At 53.3% G+C, this 18693-nt stretch overlaps 1 protein-coding gene across 4 annotated transcripts in view; it reads left to right on the plus strand.

Annotated features, from left to right (window-relative positions):
* The window catches only part of LOC130514104 (cadherin-7-like), a 72166-nt gene that overhangs the window by 44956 nt on the left and 8517 nt on the right, over positions 1-18693 (plus strand). For all 4 annotated transcript variants that reach the window (XM_057013466.1, XM_057013463.1, XM_057013464.1 and 1 more), the window contains exons 4-9: positions 1267-1386; positions 8367-8534; positions 10006-10193; positions 10807-11060; positions 11659-11795; positions 13327-13448. In XM_057013466.1, the coding sequence (XP_056869446.1) occupies positions 1267-1386; positions 8367-8534; positions 10006-10193; positions 10807-11060; positions 11659-11795; positions 13327-13448 (989 nt within the window). The remainder of the gene's footprint in view (positions 1-1266; positions 1387-8366; positions 8535-10005; positions 10194-10806; positions 11061-11658; positions 11796-13326; positions 13449-18693) is intronic.

Raw genomic sequence — 18693 nt, forward strand, 5'->3', positions numbered from 1 at the left:
TGATGGAGCGGGGTTGGGGGGTGGGTGTCAACTCATTTCAAAATATATAAACAACTGATGAGTCCAGGCTGGACCCCACCTGAACCACAGTCCAGGAGCCAATTAAGGCCTGAGTCATTCCAGCCGCCCGATAATTCGTCAGTGAGACGACGTTTCCTGTCCGATGGGTTTCAGTCCCGGCATAAAGCTGCTGCACGGGGGTGAGAAACCTGCGCGGTCGCCGCGACAACACTCAGTCAGAGTAATGAACGACCTGTCGTCAGTGCCCCTCCCCCTTACTTCCTGTAAAATCCTCCCTTCTGCCCCCCCCAGCTGTGGCTGTCAGCTCGACTCGCATCAGCCGCGTGTTCTTAAAGAAGGAACCCAAACGGAGAGGAGAACCCAACCACAACAGCTCGTAGTCAGAGTTGAGTGTGTGTGTGTGTGTGTGTGTGTGGGGTCGAGGAAATTAAAGATTTAGAAACTTTTCCAGCCTCGTTGCCTCCACAGATCCAGTTTTAGCTGATTTCAGCGTGATTTAGCGGCGCGTCGTCACCTTTGACCTCCAGGAGTTTGTTTTCCCGTGTTTGTAGGTGGTGACCCAAAGTTGTCGGAGAGGATTTAACGCTTCAGACATAAAGATGTCTCTGTAACGTCGCCGTCTCCACCGCCGATGCAGCCGAATCACGTATTTCTGAGCACAAGTGTCACTAAATTTACATGTAAATCAAATCAGGCTGTGAAAGCAGCTGATTGGTTTTTATGTGGGGGTGATGAGGTGTCCAGCCGTGCCCCCGATAGTCAAACACTTTAAATTAAAGTGTAAATTTACAGAGCAGCTCATCTACTGCTGCCATAGATGCACCTTTATTAGAGAGAATGATGCTAATCCAGGAGTTTGGCAGCTCGGGGGAGGGTTGCTGGCCCAAAATAAAATAATCGAAGGATTTAATGGCGGTTTTTATGTGTAATTAAGCATAAAGCGGCGAGCTCCGGTCACGGCAGGTTGGATTAACATGAGAGGAAACAGAAAAGTTAAGAAAAGGACAGCAGATATAAACGAGCGTCTGTCTGCAGCAGTATGAGAGCCTCCGTGAAGGCGTTTACCATGACTCAGCACTTAAACGGACGCCAGGCAGCAGCAGCACCCACCCGATTACCCCGATTATTAGCTCCGCCTTCTTCTGCGGCCCTCGGTTCAAACGGCCGCTACTCTTGCTTTCTGCTGCTCCTGTCGCGCCGGCTGGGCATCGTCGTGGCAACTAATGAGCGTCTGTCTGCCCACAGGAACGATGGTGGTGCAAGTGGCTGCCACCGACGCAGATGACCCCACGTACGGGAACAGCGCCAGGGTGGTCTACAGCATCATCCACGGGCAGCCGTACTTCTCCGTGGAGCCCAAGACAGGTGGGTACCGCACACAGGTCAGGCTGGGGGCAAGTTTAGCCCGTCCACATCCAAACTGGGAGGCAAAAGGAGGGTTTAACGGGGCAACAACTGGCTAAAAGCTGCTAAATGTGCTGCCAGCCTGAGAAGATGCCAATGACTCTTTGTGTGCTTAAAACACGGCGCTAAAGCCCAAATATGAGCTTAGAAAGGGGTGATACGCCTGTGCACCTGCAAGACTTTTAAAGCTTAGCTTAATAATCATGGGACTATTCTGCAGCCAAGTGCCTCTTGATCGCCCCCTGGAGGCCAGCTGCAGTACTCCTCCTGCATTTACCCCCATGTTCACGAAGGCACCACTTCTGTTGTTGCTCCAGTTTAGTTTAGAGTTCGATGACGTAATTAAGTGTTAAAGCACGAAGCTGTGGTCACTATGACAACAGGGAACTCAAGTACAGATTGACACGAATATCTGAGGGACGGATGATAGCGAGAGGAAGCGCTGTTCCCATACAAACCTCAGAAGTCACCGGGCTAAACTGCTAGCTCACACCTCCTTATTTTAGCCTTTAAATATCGATAGCAGCCAGAGACGCCTCATCCATCTTTATTTAGGTCCCACCAGCACTGAAAGCACTCCCGACTTTCGCCGCCTCCGCGCCGACAATAAAAACAACACCGAGGTTTTATTTTGCCATCAACAAATTGAAGCGCTGCATTTGAGGGAACGCAGCCGGCAGTTGATGCAATAAAGATAACGGCAGTAAAATCAAAGGGGAAAACAGTTCGGAGGCCTCGGAAAACTAAATAAACTGCCGGATGTGAGTTTGTTTGTTGACTTGCAGGGCGTTTTACCCTGAAATGTGTCGCCGCCACGCTCGCTACATCTCCATAGCCGGCTCATTAGCCGCCGCCCCGCCGCGCCGCGGCTACTCCGCGCGCAGCACTCCTTCAAGAACAGAAACATAGCGTCCATCTCATGATGCTCCGTCCTCCGCTTAGCGAGCAGCACATCCACTCACGCTGGGGTTTTATGGACGCCGGGCAGCGCTGATGAAAGCGGCGGCGGCGCGTGGATTTATGTCCACGGAGCGACGGTGCGGTGGAAATGAGTCCGGTGACCCACCAGGTTCACGGTAAACATTCAATAAGGCCAAACCTGGACAAGGAAGGTGGGGAGATGATTAAAAAGAGCAGAAAGTGCGGCTGATTTCTGTTTTCTTTAAGCTAATGGAGGATGTGGCTGGAGCGTTCATGAGGGAACGCGCCCGTGTTTCCCTGTTTCGGGGTGAAAATTCCATCTTTTATCCACGCAGCTCCAGCAGCTCCGCCAGGATTCCTCCCAGCGTGCAAACCCTTCATTTTTTTCTTCATATTTTGTGGGTTAATTAACGCGTTTAAAACGCTGCAATCACCTCCCGTAACGCCGGTTTGGAACTTGGGAATTAGTGATGAATGTTTTCCTCACTTCCTTTCTGCCGTTGAGCTGACGATCCGGCAGAAGGTCAATTAACTGCTAATTTAATCCACATTTATTAAAATAGAGCGTTAAAGATTCAGCCGCTGGTCTCCTTCTCCTGTTTTAACGTGCTAGCATACACACGTTAGCTTCAGCTTTTCATTTTCCAGGACTGGGGCGGCATTTTATTACGATAACTATTTTAGTGGTGCTCTGTCGTATCGTATCAGGCACAATTTCCATACATTGATAGCTTAAAAATGGATTCTGCACCAGAGGTTGGTGCTAATAAACTCATAAATGAGCCAATTATATTCAGAGGATGAAGCGTCTGTAGTCATCTCAGAGTTTATGCTAATTCTGGAAGCATTTTCCTTTGAAAGTTTAGCATATTTTAGCCCAAACTAGCTAATATTCCCGCAGACGTGCACCGCCCCGCTCCTGGTTCTGAGTCCAGAGCAGGTTTAACCTGACTCGGCTCCATACGTGGATTTATAAAAATGCAATTTTAAAGAGATGAGACGGCTAAAAATATGAAAACCTGCTTTGGGTGGCAAAAAGCGCCTCCTCCCCGCGCTTATCGGCGCTTTTCCTAAGGAATAACGGCTTCTTTATTAACCTGTCAAACCTGCGAGCTCTTCCCGGGCCCCCGCCAGCGCTCCGTCTCGCTGCTCCCGATGGTTCTTGGCTCTATCCGTCCGCTCGCTGATCGGATCGCAGCGTTATAAGATGTAATATTGTTGTCACATCTGAGCGGCTTGAGCGGCGTTCCGGACCGTGATGGAGTTACTCCCAATAAAAACGGAGACTTCTGCTGAAGGGGAAAAGCTTTTGTTTGCGTCCAAACTCACTCAAATTGACCTTAACCTGAACCCCCCCCCCCCCCCCCCAAGGAGCCGCCGGCTGGTCGGTGATCTTTACGCTGGTGTCGGGCCCCGAACCCGCCCATGCGTTTCGCCGACGCCGACGCCAATTAGAGCGAGAGTGGACATTTGCTTTAGTGAGGATCAAACAGCGCGTCCAGCCCATAACGACCCCATTACCCTCACGCCTCGTTGTTTTTACAGACCCCCCCTCAGCTCAACACCCCCCCGCCGCCGCCGCCGCCGCCTCTGCACATGACGCGTCTTTCATTAGGCTGAGTGGATTTCTAAATGTCAGAGTTGATGATCGCACAACTTTGATGAGGTGTGTGTGTGTGTGTGTGTGTGTGGGGGGGTTATATGGCCACTTATTTTATAATCTATATTTGCATTAGCCTTTAGCCATAGCCTCTTAGAAGGGCCTGGGTTTGAGTCCCACTCTGAATGAGTGTGTGATTCACCGCTGGCCTGTGTAGGCTCCACCTTCCCCCCCGAAGTCACATGACGCAATGTTCCATGTAGCTTGAAGCTAACGCTAAAACTGGTGCCCCCCCCCTCGCCAGTTGGGCCTTGATCGTGCACAGATCTGAACCAAGCAGATTTAATCAGAAGAAAGCAGCTTAACTGGCTGATTGGAAAGACTGGTGCCTTTAGGGTGGTGGGTTTAGGGTCGTTTTCTCCAGCTTCTTCTTAACCTTGGTCCATTCCAGCACCAATCAAAGGAACAACTGTTAATAACTGAACAACTTGTTTCTCCACAGTCTCCTGCAGCTTTCAAGTGTTTAACACGAGCACAACGAGCTGAAAGTATCTCCTTTAATCGTTGTGTTCTCCAAAAACACTCGTCTCCGTATTGACCGTTAAAGTGGCTGCGTCGTTCGTAACAACCGTTAGTTTTCTCTTAAACGCGCCGTCGATACCTGCTAACGTAGCGGATTCGCGCCACGGGCCTTAAGCCCCGCCCCCAGACGGCGGCCCGACAGGATGCGCCTGTTGTCTTGGCGGGTTACTAATTAGCCCCATTTGCGGCGCACGCCTCGGCCATCGCGGAGGGTGACTTTGACAGAGTGCCTCGGCTGAAATGCGCTCGCTAAGCCCGGCGCCGCGGCGCTGCCGGAGCGATTAAGTGGCAGAAGGCTAATAGTCAGGGAGGGGGGATGAGCCTGACCCGGCCGTAGGCTGCTAGCATCCTGCTCGCTCTGGTCTAACAAGTCCTTTTTACTCCACTTCCTAATCCTAAATTGAATCTACAAGGTGCCCTTGGGAAAAGTGCTTAATCCCGAATAGCTCGCTAACTTCCGCGCGACGCGTTTAGGCGGCTTCTTTGTCACATATATTGATCGATGGCGTGCGATTTGGTTCGGAGGCGACGTCGAAACGGTGGCGTTGCCGTGGAGTCCGTCCTGGAGGAGGTCGGAACAGCTGCCCGCGGCGCGGCGGCCCCTCCGGAGGCAATTACCCGTGCACATTAGCGGTGTTCAGCATGCACGCTCACAAGCCCGAACGGCTGCTGTAACAAGAGGTGGATTGAGTTAGCGGGAAATATCAGCGGCCTGAGCGAGCGGATTAATTACACTGTAAAAGGGTTGTTTCAGGTGTGACGCGGCTCGACTCCACCACTCCAGTCTCAGCCCTAAACGGGTTTGAGGGTCTAATTAAAGCCAAACGAGGAGCCGGGTCCTGATCTCAGCCCGGGCTGGCGGAGGCTGGCGGACTTTTGGTTGATCTGGAAGCATCTTTGTCGTGTTTGTTGTGTTAGCAGCCCTGTTCCGGGTTCCTGTCGCGGCTAAAGCGGGAACATTCGGGCCCGCGGCCAGATATAAATCTGGCCGCCTGCTGCAATATCGAGACGCAGATGCAATTTTTCAATTCTAATCACAAACAGCCCACACGGCCGGAGGTGAGCGCTCGCCAACGCGCCGCCGCTCACGTTACAAATGAAGGGCGATTCTGGCGGAGGACGTCCTGTGAGGCCACCGCCTCGGAGGTTCGCCGGGTTTGTTTGTGTCCATTGATTAGAGGCCGATGTTTGAACCTCGGTCAGTAATTAGGTCCCTGAGCCGGCGTATTAATTCCCTGGTTTGTGTTATGAGGTCTGTCCACCGGAGGCTTCGTGTCTGGGTGTTCATCACCGTCGTCAGTCGGTCTCGTACCGGCACAGACGGCCGGGAGCTTCCACTTTTATTTCCTCTTCCGAAGACAAATGTCAAGCACCGGGGCTTTAGCGAGAAAGCGCGGCCCACCCGTCTGCCGCCAGCGCCGCCCAGACAGCTAGATAAATGCGCGGCTGCGGCGCGTCTGGCTTCCACCGGAGGCGAGGAGTCTTGGCGCGATGCGAGGCTGCGGCGCGGCGGAGACAGAAGGATTTTAATCATCGCTTCTCCCCAGGAGTGACACCAGCGCCACATGGGGCAACGGAGACGAGGCGCGGGGTGGGGCGGGGGAGCCAAACAACACCTCGGCGGGGGCGGGATGCAGCGTTCAGGCAGAGGTCTGCGGACACCCGGGAGGAAGACGGTGTGATCCACGCAGGATCCACGCCGTCATTAAGCACAGGCGGCGTCTCCTGAGCGCCAGCGCACCCCCTTGTTTGTCTCACCGCTGCCGACCAATTTACGGCCCGACCGTATCCATCCGCCTCCTCAGCATCCGAATGTTCAAAGCCGCCTCCGTCTACACCTGCGTCGCCGCGGAGACGGGGCACAGTTTAGCTTTATTTGTGTCTCGCCTCGAGGATTTTTGAAGTAACCTCTCTGATCCAGGATGGTAAACAGGGTTCAAAGGTGTTGCCGCGGCGATCAGCGGCACAGCAGCCGCGCGGCGTAATTGGCAGCTGGGGTTAAGCTATGGAAGGATGAGACAGATGAAAGGAAGCATCCGGAGACGCGTCCCCGTGTCCCCGACTGACTCCAACCCTTCCTGAAAACGTCCCCTTCTTCTTTAGCGCGTCTTCGCCAGAAAAAGATGATTGTCGCGGCGGCTAACGCGGCCTCGCTGTCGGCGCGCTGGCAGGAAGTGGATGACTATAATTTCTGTCACTAAGCAATTACACGGAAAAATCAGCCGGATCGACGGTAATGACACGAAAACAGAAATTAAACACTTAACAGAATAGTTGTTTTCAACAACGGCGGCTTCCTTGAGTGTCTCCAGACGTTTGTCGCCCGTCTCTAATTGTAGGTTTGGTGCTCGGCCGTGCGCTAGCTTCTTCGTTCTCTCTGCAACGTTGTTGCTGGCTTGACCTTTGGGGTCAATTTTCACACGCCCCAGTTTGCCCTTTCACCCTCGTTTCAAATCCGGATTGGGATAAACACGCGTAGGGATCCCGCCATCGCGCTAGGTTACCCTCCGCGATCTGTCGCCCAATGTCCCGTTGCCAGGCAACAAGATGATTTTGTTATGACAGCTACCGAAACTTCGACAAGTCAAGAGTCTTTGAACGTTGAAGCTGCGCTGGCCAATCACAGCGAGGTTGGGGCAGATAAACCGGCCGCTGAGAGTAAATAATAATTAGCATCCGCGCACGCTAGCCTCGGTCACAGAGTGTAAATCATTACAGGAAGCTTTTCAGGTGCCCCCCCCCCTCGTTTGTGCAGGAACGGTGGATAATGAGGAATCTTTCATGTTCTGTAGGAATTTTTAATAAGTGGCATTTAACGAATGAAGCACATTGTGTGGTGAGCCATTAGCTTCGGAAGCAGTGTTTATTGTAATCACCCCCCCCGAATCACCGACGTTGATGAAGCTCAGGCACGATCAGCGTTGTCACGTTGTCACGGCGACGGCGGACAGATAACGCTATCGCCCGTGGCGCCTTTATATTAACCTCATCACGCCGGGCCGATGTTGGACGAGACACGTCTCAGGGTCGCCCGGATCGTTCCTTCCCGCCGTCCGTGGTCACGCTTCCACGAGGCGCGTTAACACTCTCGCACGACCTGAATTCGGGGCTTTTCGCACTATTTGAAATTCTCTTTCCAAGAGCTAATTTAGCAGTAAAGTCAGGTGTCAACGGGATTCCTGTCTGGAGGTGAAGGACAGGGCAGCAGGGGGCCTGAATTAGCTTATTTATCGATCCGCGCGGGCTTAGCGAGGCCAAAGTGGAGCGATGCCTCCAAACCGCCGTGGTTTAAATCATTTAAATGAAACAGTTGCTAACTGTTGCACGCTTGTCGGTCGTTCCTGTGGCGATGGATCGGCTCTCGTCTTCTTTTCGGAGTTCAGTTTCTGGACCAATGGCACTACGGCGCTGACAGCAGGGGTCGGGGTGGGATTACCAACCCTCCCATCAAAGAATGGCCTCTTGACCCGCAGCTACTGCTCATCTGTGTCACCTGGATGCTGCGCGTGGCTACGTGTTGCTAGGTTACACCCCCCCAACCGGCCCAAACCCGATTAGTTGACTTTTCTAACTTACTTTAATGAATTTACTGATTTCGTCCAAATGTTCCACATAAACGTTCCGTTGATGCGTTTGGTTGGTCAAAGATCCAATTAAAAGATATGAGTTTGGGCAATTATTTTTTGAGAGTACTTCACGAAGTCTTAATTAATCAAGACAGGAGCCGGCAGAACGATCGATGAGGGAACCGGTTGTGATTCCTGAAACAGGAAATTTTAAAATCAGCGCGGATGAATTCCATCAATACGCCGTCGTCTGACTCTTTTATCCGTTGCAGGCGTCATCAGGACGGCTCTTCCCAACATGGACCGGGAGACCAGAGACCAGTACGTCCTGGTCATCCAGGCCAAAGACATGGTGGGCCAGATGGGCGGGCTCTCCGGCACCACCTCCGTCACCGTCACGCTGACAGACGTCAACGACAACCCACCGCGCTTCAGCCACAGTGAGACCATTCGCATCATTTCTGCTGAGTCGTCCGTCGAGTGTTTAAAAGCTCTGTTCGCCAAAACACTTGAGCTCACACAAGCTTTCGAGTGGCGCCACAAAGGTCTCGCTCGCTAATATACCTGTAAGAGCAAATAAAACCGCTGCCGTTTATTTCTCTCCTTTCATTTTAACATTTTTCTCATCCCAGCAAAACATCAAGGCAGACGCACATTAAGGTGCTCTGACTTCAGAAGGGAACGACGGCGTTCTGTCGTGGTTAATCTGAGTGTTAAAGCTTGGTTTTTCCTTCACAGATTAGGAAAACGCGGAAGGAACAGAGGAAATAAGCGTTATTAGCATCCTGGGTTCAACTGAAACTGCTGCTAACACACCTGAAATAGCTACGTTAGCGCAAACATTCAACATGCTAGCATTTTCTCTCTTAACGTTGGGGCTTTTTGACCAACATACGTGGCTAAAACCATCCGTCTGCCAGCGGAGCGGCGTCGTCAGAGCACGCCGTCCCTCTCCAGGGTTGCCGGATCAATCACCCTCTTGAGTTCTCGGCTGTTGCTCTGCTAATGGGTCTCCAGTCAGACTTTGGTATTCAAAGCCGTGCAGCACTTCTCATGATAATCCAAAGCACCGGCAATCGGTTTAGCGCTGATAGCCGAAAACGGCTGATGCTCTCACCGCTGGACGGCCGCGGAGAAGAGTCAATTTACCGGCCCCTGGAGGGAAAGAAGGGTTTAAACCCACTGTGTCACACCGGGAGGAAAGAGAGTGTGCTGGAGTTTGGGGCTCCGCTCCTGCTGCCGCACGGCCAGGGTCACGGGTCAGAATCAATAGACCATAATGGAGCTTCAGAGCATCCGCTGGAGTCAGGCAGCGTAGCGAGCCCTTGGAAGGAAATGAGTGGAAAGAAGCCAAGGTTGGGCGGGTGAGGGGACAGCTGGGGGGGTGCCGGGGGCAGAGGGAAAGAGGTAGGTGTGGAGAAAATGGAGGGAGGAAAGCAATTCTTTGGTCTTTTAAGGAGTTGCTATTCCACGGCAAATTAAAAAGCCATTATAGAGATTACATGCCGGCAAACAATGTCAGGCAGATTAGCATTTAGACAGCGGCTGAGGGGGACGCGGCGAGGAGCGCGGAAAGGTCTGGTAATGAGCTCTTCCATGGTGATTGGAGAGATTATGATTATGAATATGATTCCCTTCTTTGTTCTTGGAAGAGCACTCCAAATTCAGAGGGTCAGGCGCGAGCTGCAGGGACACCGTGGAGGGTCTGGGACCAAGAGGAGGTTCAAGGGGCCGTTTCATCGCCCAACACCGGCTCTAGAACTCCACCCGCTCGTCCGCTAATCGGCCAAATTCTGTCACAGCAAACAAAGCATTCCTTAATAGCTTATTTGATCTAATTAGCCACGTGCAGGGGAACCAGGAGAGTGAGCTGTTGCTGTTTCCCAAATGTTTCTTTGATTCCTCCCTCAGAAAACTACCAGTTCACGGTGCTGGAGTCGCTGCCCACGCGCTCCCTGGTGGCGAAGATCAAAGCGGTGGACGCCGACATCGGCTCCAACGCGGAGATGGACTACAGGATCATGGACAGCGACGGGTCCGGGGTGTTCAACGTCAGCACGGACGAGGACACGCAGGACGGCGTCATCACCCTGCTGAAGGTAACCCAAAGGTGGATGAAGCTGGATGGGTCTGGGAGGCCGGAGGATCCTGAGGAGAACCCTGGGACAGATAACGGGAGGGAGGAAGCTCTGCGGAAATGAGCTCGCCCTGAGCCGGTATAAGTGGGATTCAACGCAAATTGGAATAAACGTTCGTGCATTCCTCATCCAGCAGCCATCAGCTCCCATAAATTAAAAGTCCTGGACGTAGCGCATCGTTCTAAATCCATCCGTCACCGTAATCCTGCTAATAATCCACCAGACAGCCACTTTCAGCGGAGGCTACGCTAGCGCGTTCCAGACCTCATCAGAGACCGTCGCCGGAGTAAACACGGTCCTCTTAACAGGAAATCTGTTGCACGGTCTTGCCTCATGTTCCAGAACCAAAGATCCTCCTTTAGACGTTGCGTTTAGTGCTTCAGAGTCGGAGAAACGGCCTCCGCGCGCTGACAGGTCGTTGCCATTTAGTCTTTTTCTATCAAACCCGGAGGATTACAGCAGTTTAGTGAGTAAAAACAAGCGATTATCTGCCCGCATGCGGGGTAGAAGTGTTGCTAACGGTAATTAGCTTTCTGTGGCTAACCCCGCATTTGTCCCCCTCTGTCCCCTGAAGCCGCTGGACTTCGAAACAAAGAGCAGCTTCTCTCTTCGGATCGAAGCCACAAACAGGAACATCGACACCAACTTCCTGAGCTTGGGCCCTTTCAGCGACACCACGTCCGTCAAGGTGACGGTGCAGGACGTGGACGAGCCGCCCGTCTTCTCCGCGCCGCTCACCAAGATGGTGGTGTCAGAAGACGCCCGGGTGGGCACCTCCATCGGGAGGGTCTCCGCCCACGACCCCGACACCTCCAGTAACGCCATCAGGTAGAGACGCGCACGAAAACCCCGGGAATTCCTCAGGGGCTCGGCTGAACGCCTGGAAAACACGTCCTCGCCCGGCGTTGGAGGGCCTGTTAGCGAGCTTAATCATAAAATCAAATTACTCCATTGTAGATGGTAGATTGCCTCTTTTTGCTGGTATCGGCCCCTGCGATATATTTCACTACATGTGCAGAAATTAAAATGATTGTGGAACTAATGCAGCCACAAGAGTCAAATTATGCCGCAATAATACCCTTTAGATGGAGGCTAATTGGACCGCTAATGTTCCCCAGATATGCGAGCTGCCGCCGGTCGACGGGGTCCGAGCCGTTCCAACGTTTCGTTCTGCTCGTATTAAAAGTTTTCGCCAGGATTCCTGAATATTTTCAGTTTTTTTTTAACTTCTGATGCTAAAGGTGTGTTTTATATCGTCGGTACCGATGTGGCGTTTGCTTTGATTTGACTCTTTCCGACAGTTACACGACGCGATGAAATAAAAACCTAATAATCTTTTCTCACAAGCGAAAATGTCAAATCAATACCGCCGCCCAGAAGCAATTTTTTAAAGCGTATTTTCGTGCGTGTGCGATGTTTCCGCCAGGTACTCCATCGACAGGAACACGGATCTGGAGCGGTTCTTCAACATCGACGCGCTGAGCGGCGTCATCAGCACGGCCAAGCCGCTGGACCGAGAGGTCAACTCGGTCCACAACCTCACCATCTTGGCCATCGAGACTCGTGAGTCCAAACGCAACCCTGCTAACCCTGTTAGCTAACTCATGTTCGTGCTACAGCGGTAGCGGTGGCAACGGTCAGGGATTCACGGAACTTTATTGTCACACAAACACGTAATTAGGGAAGAAAAAAGCTTTATTAACAGAGAGAAACCTGCTGCCAGGCTCAGGAGTGAAGGAGGAGCAGGCGCGCACATCGCCACCGTTAGCAAGACGCCGTTAGCAGCAGTTGAGGCTGGGCAGCCAGCTGACAGGTGGACCTCTTTCACTCATCACTGTGAGGCTGCTGTTCAGAGAGAGGACGCGCTGGTGTCGCTGGACGGTTACCACGGTAACAGACCGGCTGTTGGCCAATCTTCGGCCTCGTCCTCATCGCCGCTGCCCACTGAAGATGAATTTTCGGAACATTTTTCCCTCCCTTTGGCTGACAAAGGCACCAGGGTCTGTTTTATAATATCCCCGTGCTGCGAGGTCATGTTGACCTTCAATCGCCCTTGAGCGGACGAGCAGGGAGGCACCTTCAGCGTTCTGCGTCTCAGAGGTCGCGGGAGCCTCCTTTCGTTCTCGCTCTCCCCCTTCGCCGCCATCAGTGGCGCCGCTGCGGCGTTCAATAACCCCCCAGCGGGCTGTCATCCCTGCAGAGCTTTTATCACACGCCGCTTCAAAGGTGTGTTTTTATTTACATCTAACCTGCCCGAGCCTCCAGCGCCGCTCGCCCGATATAGCAACAAAGACAGCGCGGCTCATAATAACAGCCGCGCGAAATGTCACCGCGGCCCTTCACGCTTGACGAGCCGGCCTCTGACACGCGGCGACACCCGGGCGCTGTTTCCAGCCCAAAACATCTCACGGAGGCGCCGAATGAAACCCGGCGCATCCCTGCGAGGCGACCTCTCTGAGAGAGAGAGGAGTGCAGGGACCCTCCGAGGGAGGCGCGTTCCGCTCGCCCGTGGCCCCGGGCGCCGCACGCCCTTTATGTCACCGCCACATCGGCCCCTCCTTCACGGGTGTCAGCGCGTCGTCTCAGGCCAGCGTCGCTGACCACGCCGGGCCGGATCATCGTCACCGCTGCGGACGCGGAGCCATTTAGCCACCAGTGTGTGTCGGGCAGGCCGAGGCTTCGAGGCTGGCGCGCACACACACACACACACACACACACTCACACACACACACACACACACACACCGCCTCCTCCTCAGCTGTGAAGCCACCGTTGTCATCAGTTTGGCCGATCCACATCACAGTTGCCGAGGGCGCCAGATGTTCGGGGCATCCTGCATTTTTCATAATTGCTTCTCGTTAGATCCATTACATTCAAGTTTCATCTCGTCTCTTTGTTTAATTAAAACAGAGAACGTTAAACAGAAAAAAACTAATCCTGCAGCCCGACATTATTCCTGCCACCGACCTGTAATATCTGTATTATCTGTATTATCCGTATTATCTGCTACCTTCGCGCAGAGCAACATGCTAACGCTAATCCCCAGGTATCAGCCTTGACTCCAGAGGTGTCACGGATCTCTTTTCTCTTCCAGAGGATCCGGTCCAGATCGGGAAGGGCATCACTCTGGTGACGGTGCTGGACATCAACGACAACGCACCGGTCTTTGCCACCGACTACGAAACCCTGCTGTGTGAAACCACCACACCCGGCCAGGTAAGACCCGCCCCCTGACCCACTGGAGGTGGTTCCGTGGTGGTTCCATGGTTAAGGCCGGACTCAACCTGTTAGCGTTTGTAGGTGTTATTGTTCATTAGCGGTGCCGCGCTCGTCCCGTTGTGTCTGGATTAATGGCGTCTTCCTCTCTGGCTCCCTGGGTGACTGTGGCATCATGGGATACCCCCCCCCCCCCCTCGCTGGGGCGGAGCAGAGCCCGGACGCCGTCTGAGGGGTAGAAAACGCTGATCCAGGAACAGAAGAAAGGACCTTTTCTCTTTAGCATCTGTTGCTCATTTGTCTGCTGATGGCGTTTGGGAAACACAATCGGAGGCGAAGGGTAACGGAGGCGAGCAGCCCCGGAAACCCGCCATGGATCAGGATGACGCACGGCGCTGCGAGGGGCTATTAGGCCCTTTTAAATGTTATTTGCATCCATATTTGGAGGTAGTTTGTCAGCGCGCTCGCGGAGGGCTGAGCTAAAATAGCAAAGCATTTAATTTGCGGATGTGAAGCCGCCGTATTTCATCCTCCTTCTTTCCGTATGGATGATTCCTCTTTTTGTCTCAGAGGGAGTTCGGGGTCATTTCAATACTCCAAAATATCCGACGCGCTCTCAATACCAGTTATAATATTCTGAATATTTAAAGAAAAATCACTTTTTCAAATGCTGAACATCCCAAAAAGCCTTGTTGAAAAATTCATTTGGATGCGGCTGCTTTTGCTGTCCGAGGAAGAGTGCATTATGGGATGGCTGGCAGCATGTCTCGCTGCTTAGCATGTTTGTAATTTAGCTTTATTTCTATGTCTGTTTGTCTCGAGTTGATTATTTCGTGGCCACTTTCCTGTTTCAGTCGCTACCTTAGCCGCAGAGCTAGCGTATTTGATGATTGTTGTTGCGCCTGTCACCTGACCTGTCACCTGTCACCTGACTGATTCACCCCGACCCTGCACACGATGTGTACGTTTCCCCCATTAGCAGCTTATAAATTACGGCTGGGCGCCTATGGCGACTCTGAACGCAGCAAAATAAAGTCCCCCCCCCCCCCCCCCCCCCAACGTTGGAGCAGCCCCCACCATGACAGCATCATCAGCAGGAAAAGGTGCTGCAGCCCTGTAATTACTCAGCTGAAGAAGACGTATTGCTTACTCAATGGCAGCGGCGCGCCGGGGGGGCGGGGGGTGCTGGGGTGGTGGGGGGGGTTGAGCTGCAGCTGCTGCAGGAGGCCGCCGTCCTCATTGATCATTCAGCTCCACTCAAACACACCCAGTCCTCAGTTTAGGGCCCGGACGCATCTTTGGATATTGGATCTGTTCAGAAGGGGGGGGGGTCCTGTATGGGGGTGTCGGCCCGTTGCCTTTAATGAGCACTCCTGGTGAAGGATAGTTGTGGGGGGGGTTTGTCCAGTGACTAATGTAGCGATCCATAAAGGAAATCTATTGGTCTGAGAGCCGAGGAGGGAAGGAGCCGACGTGGATCACCTCCCTGGGAATGACGTTCCGATGATCGACGTCCTGCCTCCGCTGCTGCCGCCCCACGCCAAAAAATCCCTCTTCCCGACGCTTATTGTTTGGATTGTTACGGATAATCTCCTCTGATGTGGGCGGAGCTAAATGACACTCGACCCCTCGGACACCTCTCAGAGGAGGGCGTCGACCCCGTGGCCCGGCGGGGCGATGTGGCTCTCCCGCGAGCTCGCCCATTTTTCAGCTACATTCTCTCTTATCGCCAATCTAGCTGCTAGCGCTACGCTAACAGTGGGGACGTATTTTACGTCCTTATTTTCATCCGTATTTTACAGTGGGAAACACGGTCGAGGGCTGTGGCGAGACCCCCGCTTGCTCCGTTCGTAATTAATTAAAACGCTGGCGTTTGCACGGCGGCTGTGGCGGCGGCGCCGTTTCCGTGTGAAGCTTTATTGGACCCCCCCCAGCTGTCATGCCTGCTGGCTTATTCACAGCCGTGACAGAGATGTAATGATAACATTTGCCACTCGGGGCCATGGGTGTCTCTCAGCAGCACAGATTGGGGGGGGGGGCTGTGGAGGTGGATAACCTAGCATGTTTTAATGAAGCCCCCCCGACACCGCGCTCTCCAGAGATGCCACTTGTTCCGGATCACCGGAGCATCTGTCTCATGCCATCACATTAATTAAAGCTATGATGAGGGTGAGGGGGCAGGTCAGGGGGTCACGATGGACAATCCCTTCAATCACAGCCCCCCCGCCAGCCCTCAAAAGACCCAGGACGAAGGTTTTGCAGACTGATAGATGGTCACGGCCGTAGCCATGGCGACCGGTGACCCGACGGGTCCTGGTAGGAACGCCTGTTTTCCTCGGATCCGACTCGGCGCCGCTAAACTTGGAGATGAAGGACTCGACTTTCCGCCTGCAGCCCACCAGAGGATTCCTTCTGTCTGGAACGACGTGCGGATGTTTTTCCAGCCCCTTTAGGAAGCTTTTTATGTTCCATCAGCGATTGTTCTCTCACGTCTGCACCGCGAATCCCCGGCGGCCTTCGGGATGCGTTTAATGGCGCTAATATACCGAACTGTAAACAAATAAAGGCAGAAAATCCAGGCTGAATGCGCTCTGTACGCTAGCATAATAGCCTCATTATAATGCTACAGTGTTTGCATTGCATTCTGGGACCTATACGTTCAATTTAGAGAGTGTATTTACTTCCAAATAAGACAGACGGAATAAGAAAAGGAGAAAACAGGAGCCTTGTTCCTGGAATAACAGCCGGCCTCCATTGATATGCAGCTATTAGCCCCGTTTCTGATGAAAAGTTAGCTTTGAAAAATCATTTCAAACACTCCTTTTTTTCCCTCACCTTAATCTTGCAAACAGCCAGAAACCTCTCGACCACCGCTTCGCCCCGGGTTTATAGGGAGGTCCTGCACGGGGGGGGGGGGGGCTGTGGTGTTAAGGTGTATGTTGAGAAGGAAAATATTAGCGATGTAGCAGCAGGTCTGTTCCATAAAAAGGCTGCGATAATTTGACCTCAGATCTCCGCACGAGATCACTCCACAGCCTCAGAACTCCTGACTTGTGAGGATCCCGGCGAGCTAGCGCGCTCGCTCGCTCAGGAAGGACCCTCGGCGCGCGATTCATTTAAAATTAACCCACCGGCTCGGATCAAAAAGAGCCGGAGATTTGCTGAAGTGCGAGTTATCGTTAAAAGGGCGCGTGTGAGAGGCGGCGATAGCAGCAGGATGGCCCGGCGCCGCGGATGTCAGGGGCGGTGATGGTGAGGGCGCCGTTGTCACGGGGAGGGGCGTGATGAGGGGGGTGTGAAGACCACAGGACTCCCCCCCCCCCACACACACAGCTGAGTGGCTGACTGGGGTTTATGGCAGGAGTTAGCTTCAGACTCTCGTAACGGACGTAAACACGCCATCGGCCGGTGGGTCAGGTGGTTCACCGCTCCTGTCGCTAGCGCTCGGAAGCTAACGTTTTGAACCTTTGCGTAACTTAACTCGAACAAAATGAAGCTCGGGATTTCAACCATTTTTACACATCTTTGGTTACGGTACTGGGATAATGTGAGGCGTCGTCTCCTTCCATCCTCCCCCCGGAGCCCCAGTGGTGGTTGGTCGGAACTGCACGAATTTGTGCGCTAACCTGAACAAATTCCAGAAATTGCGAAATGAATGGGGGCATTTTTTCAAAATAAAAGCACGGACATCCTGTTTCCACTTTGATGCAGCTTGTTTCCAGTCAGGTCTCTGTCCTCGTCCCCCCTCCTCTGGTCCTCCACACCCCCCCCAACTCTATGCTCATAATTCCTTGATTCACCATCCGTCTCCATCCAGTGGCCTGACAGGCCCCCGTCTGCTGGGGCTCAGGATCCCTCCCTCCATCCATCCATCCATCCCTTCCTCCCTACATCCTCCATTCCTCCCTCCCTCCCTCCATCCTTTCCTCCCTCCATCCCTCCATTCCTCCCTCCCTCCCTCCCTCCCTCCGTCCCTTTCTCCTCCATACCTCCTCCCTCCCTCCCTCCATCCCTTCATCGCTCCATCCATCCATCCCTCCATACCTTCCTCCCTTCCTTTCTCTCCGTCCCTTCCTCCCTCCATACCTTCCTCCCTCCATCCCTTCCTCCCTCCTCCCTCCCTCCCTCCTTCCTCCCTCCATACCTCCCTCCCTCCATCCCCCCGTCCCTTCCTCCCTCCATACCTTCCTCCCTCCATCCCTCCCTCCGTCCCTTTCTCCCTCCCTCCCTCCATACCTTCCTCCCTCCTCCCTCCCTTCCTCCCTCCCTCCCTCCCTCCCTCCCTCCCTTCCTCCTCCATACCTTCCTCCCTCCGTCCCTTCCTCCCTCCATACCTTCCTCCCTCCCTCCGTCCCTTCCTCCCTCCCTCCTTCCTCCCTCCTTCCTCCCTCCCTTCTTCCCTCCCTCCCTCCCTCCTTCCCTTCCTCCCTCCTACCTTCCTCCCTCCCTCCATCTCTTCATCCCTCCATCCATCCCTCCCTCCGTCCCTTCTTCCCTCCATACCTTCCTCCTCCCTCCATCCCTTCCTCCCTCCCTCCCTTCCTCCCTCCATACCTTCCTCCCTCCATCCCTTCCTCCCTCCCTCCCTCCATCAGAGCATCCCCCACCGAAGGTTCTGTGGAACGCCGTGCATCAGAGCTGCTAATGAAAGGCATTATACATGACAAAGTGTTTGATTTAAGGATGATTTACAGCCCCTTCCCTCCAGCGAGGAGCGGAACCCTTCCTGGAGATGAGCTCCGTCTCCATCAGCAATATTCAAAGGACATGAAAAGCTTTAAATTGTGTATAGGAGGCGCCGAGATAGGTCTCCATTAGAGGAGGAGCAGAGTGAGAGGCTTGTCAATTATTAGGATCTCTGAATCCATGGCAGATTTCCTTACACACACACACACACACACACACACACAGGTGGGTTCAGGTGAGCCGTTGATAACGTCCCGATCTGTGGCCGATAACCTTTATTTCGCTAGTTTTATTTGCATTTCCGGGCGTCAGAACTGACTTTTGCAGATGAAAATGGAATTCTTTCCATTGAATTTGTTTGTGCAGTGAAACGTAGCCGGAATCTCAGCCGGTTGCCAGGTTTGATAATTGGCAGCATGTTTTTTTCCCACCTACACCAAACTGACACCTGGCAGCCTGTTAGCGGCAGCATTTAATCACGGCCGACAACCGATAATCCAGGTTCCAGCCGTGATGGATCCTGAAGGCTGCTATTTTTCCTCAACCCTCTTTATTTGTC

This window comes from Takifugu flavidus, chromosome 17 (genome assembly GCF_003711565.1).
Source record: "Takifugu flavidus isolate HTHZ2018 chromosome 17, ASM371156v2, whole genome shotgun sequence".
NCBI lineage: Eukaryota > Metazoa > Chordata > Actinopteri > Tetraodontiformes > Tetraodontidae > Takifugu > Takifugu flavidus.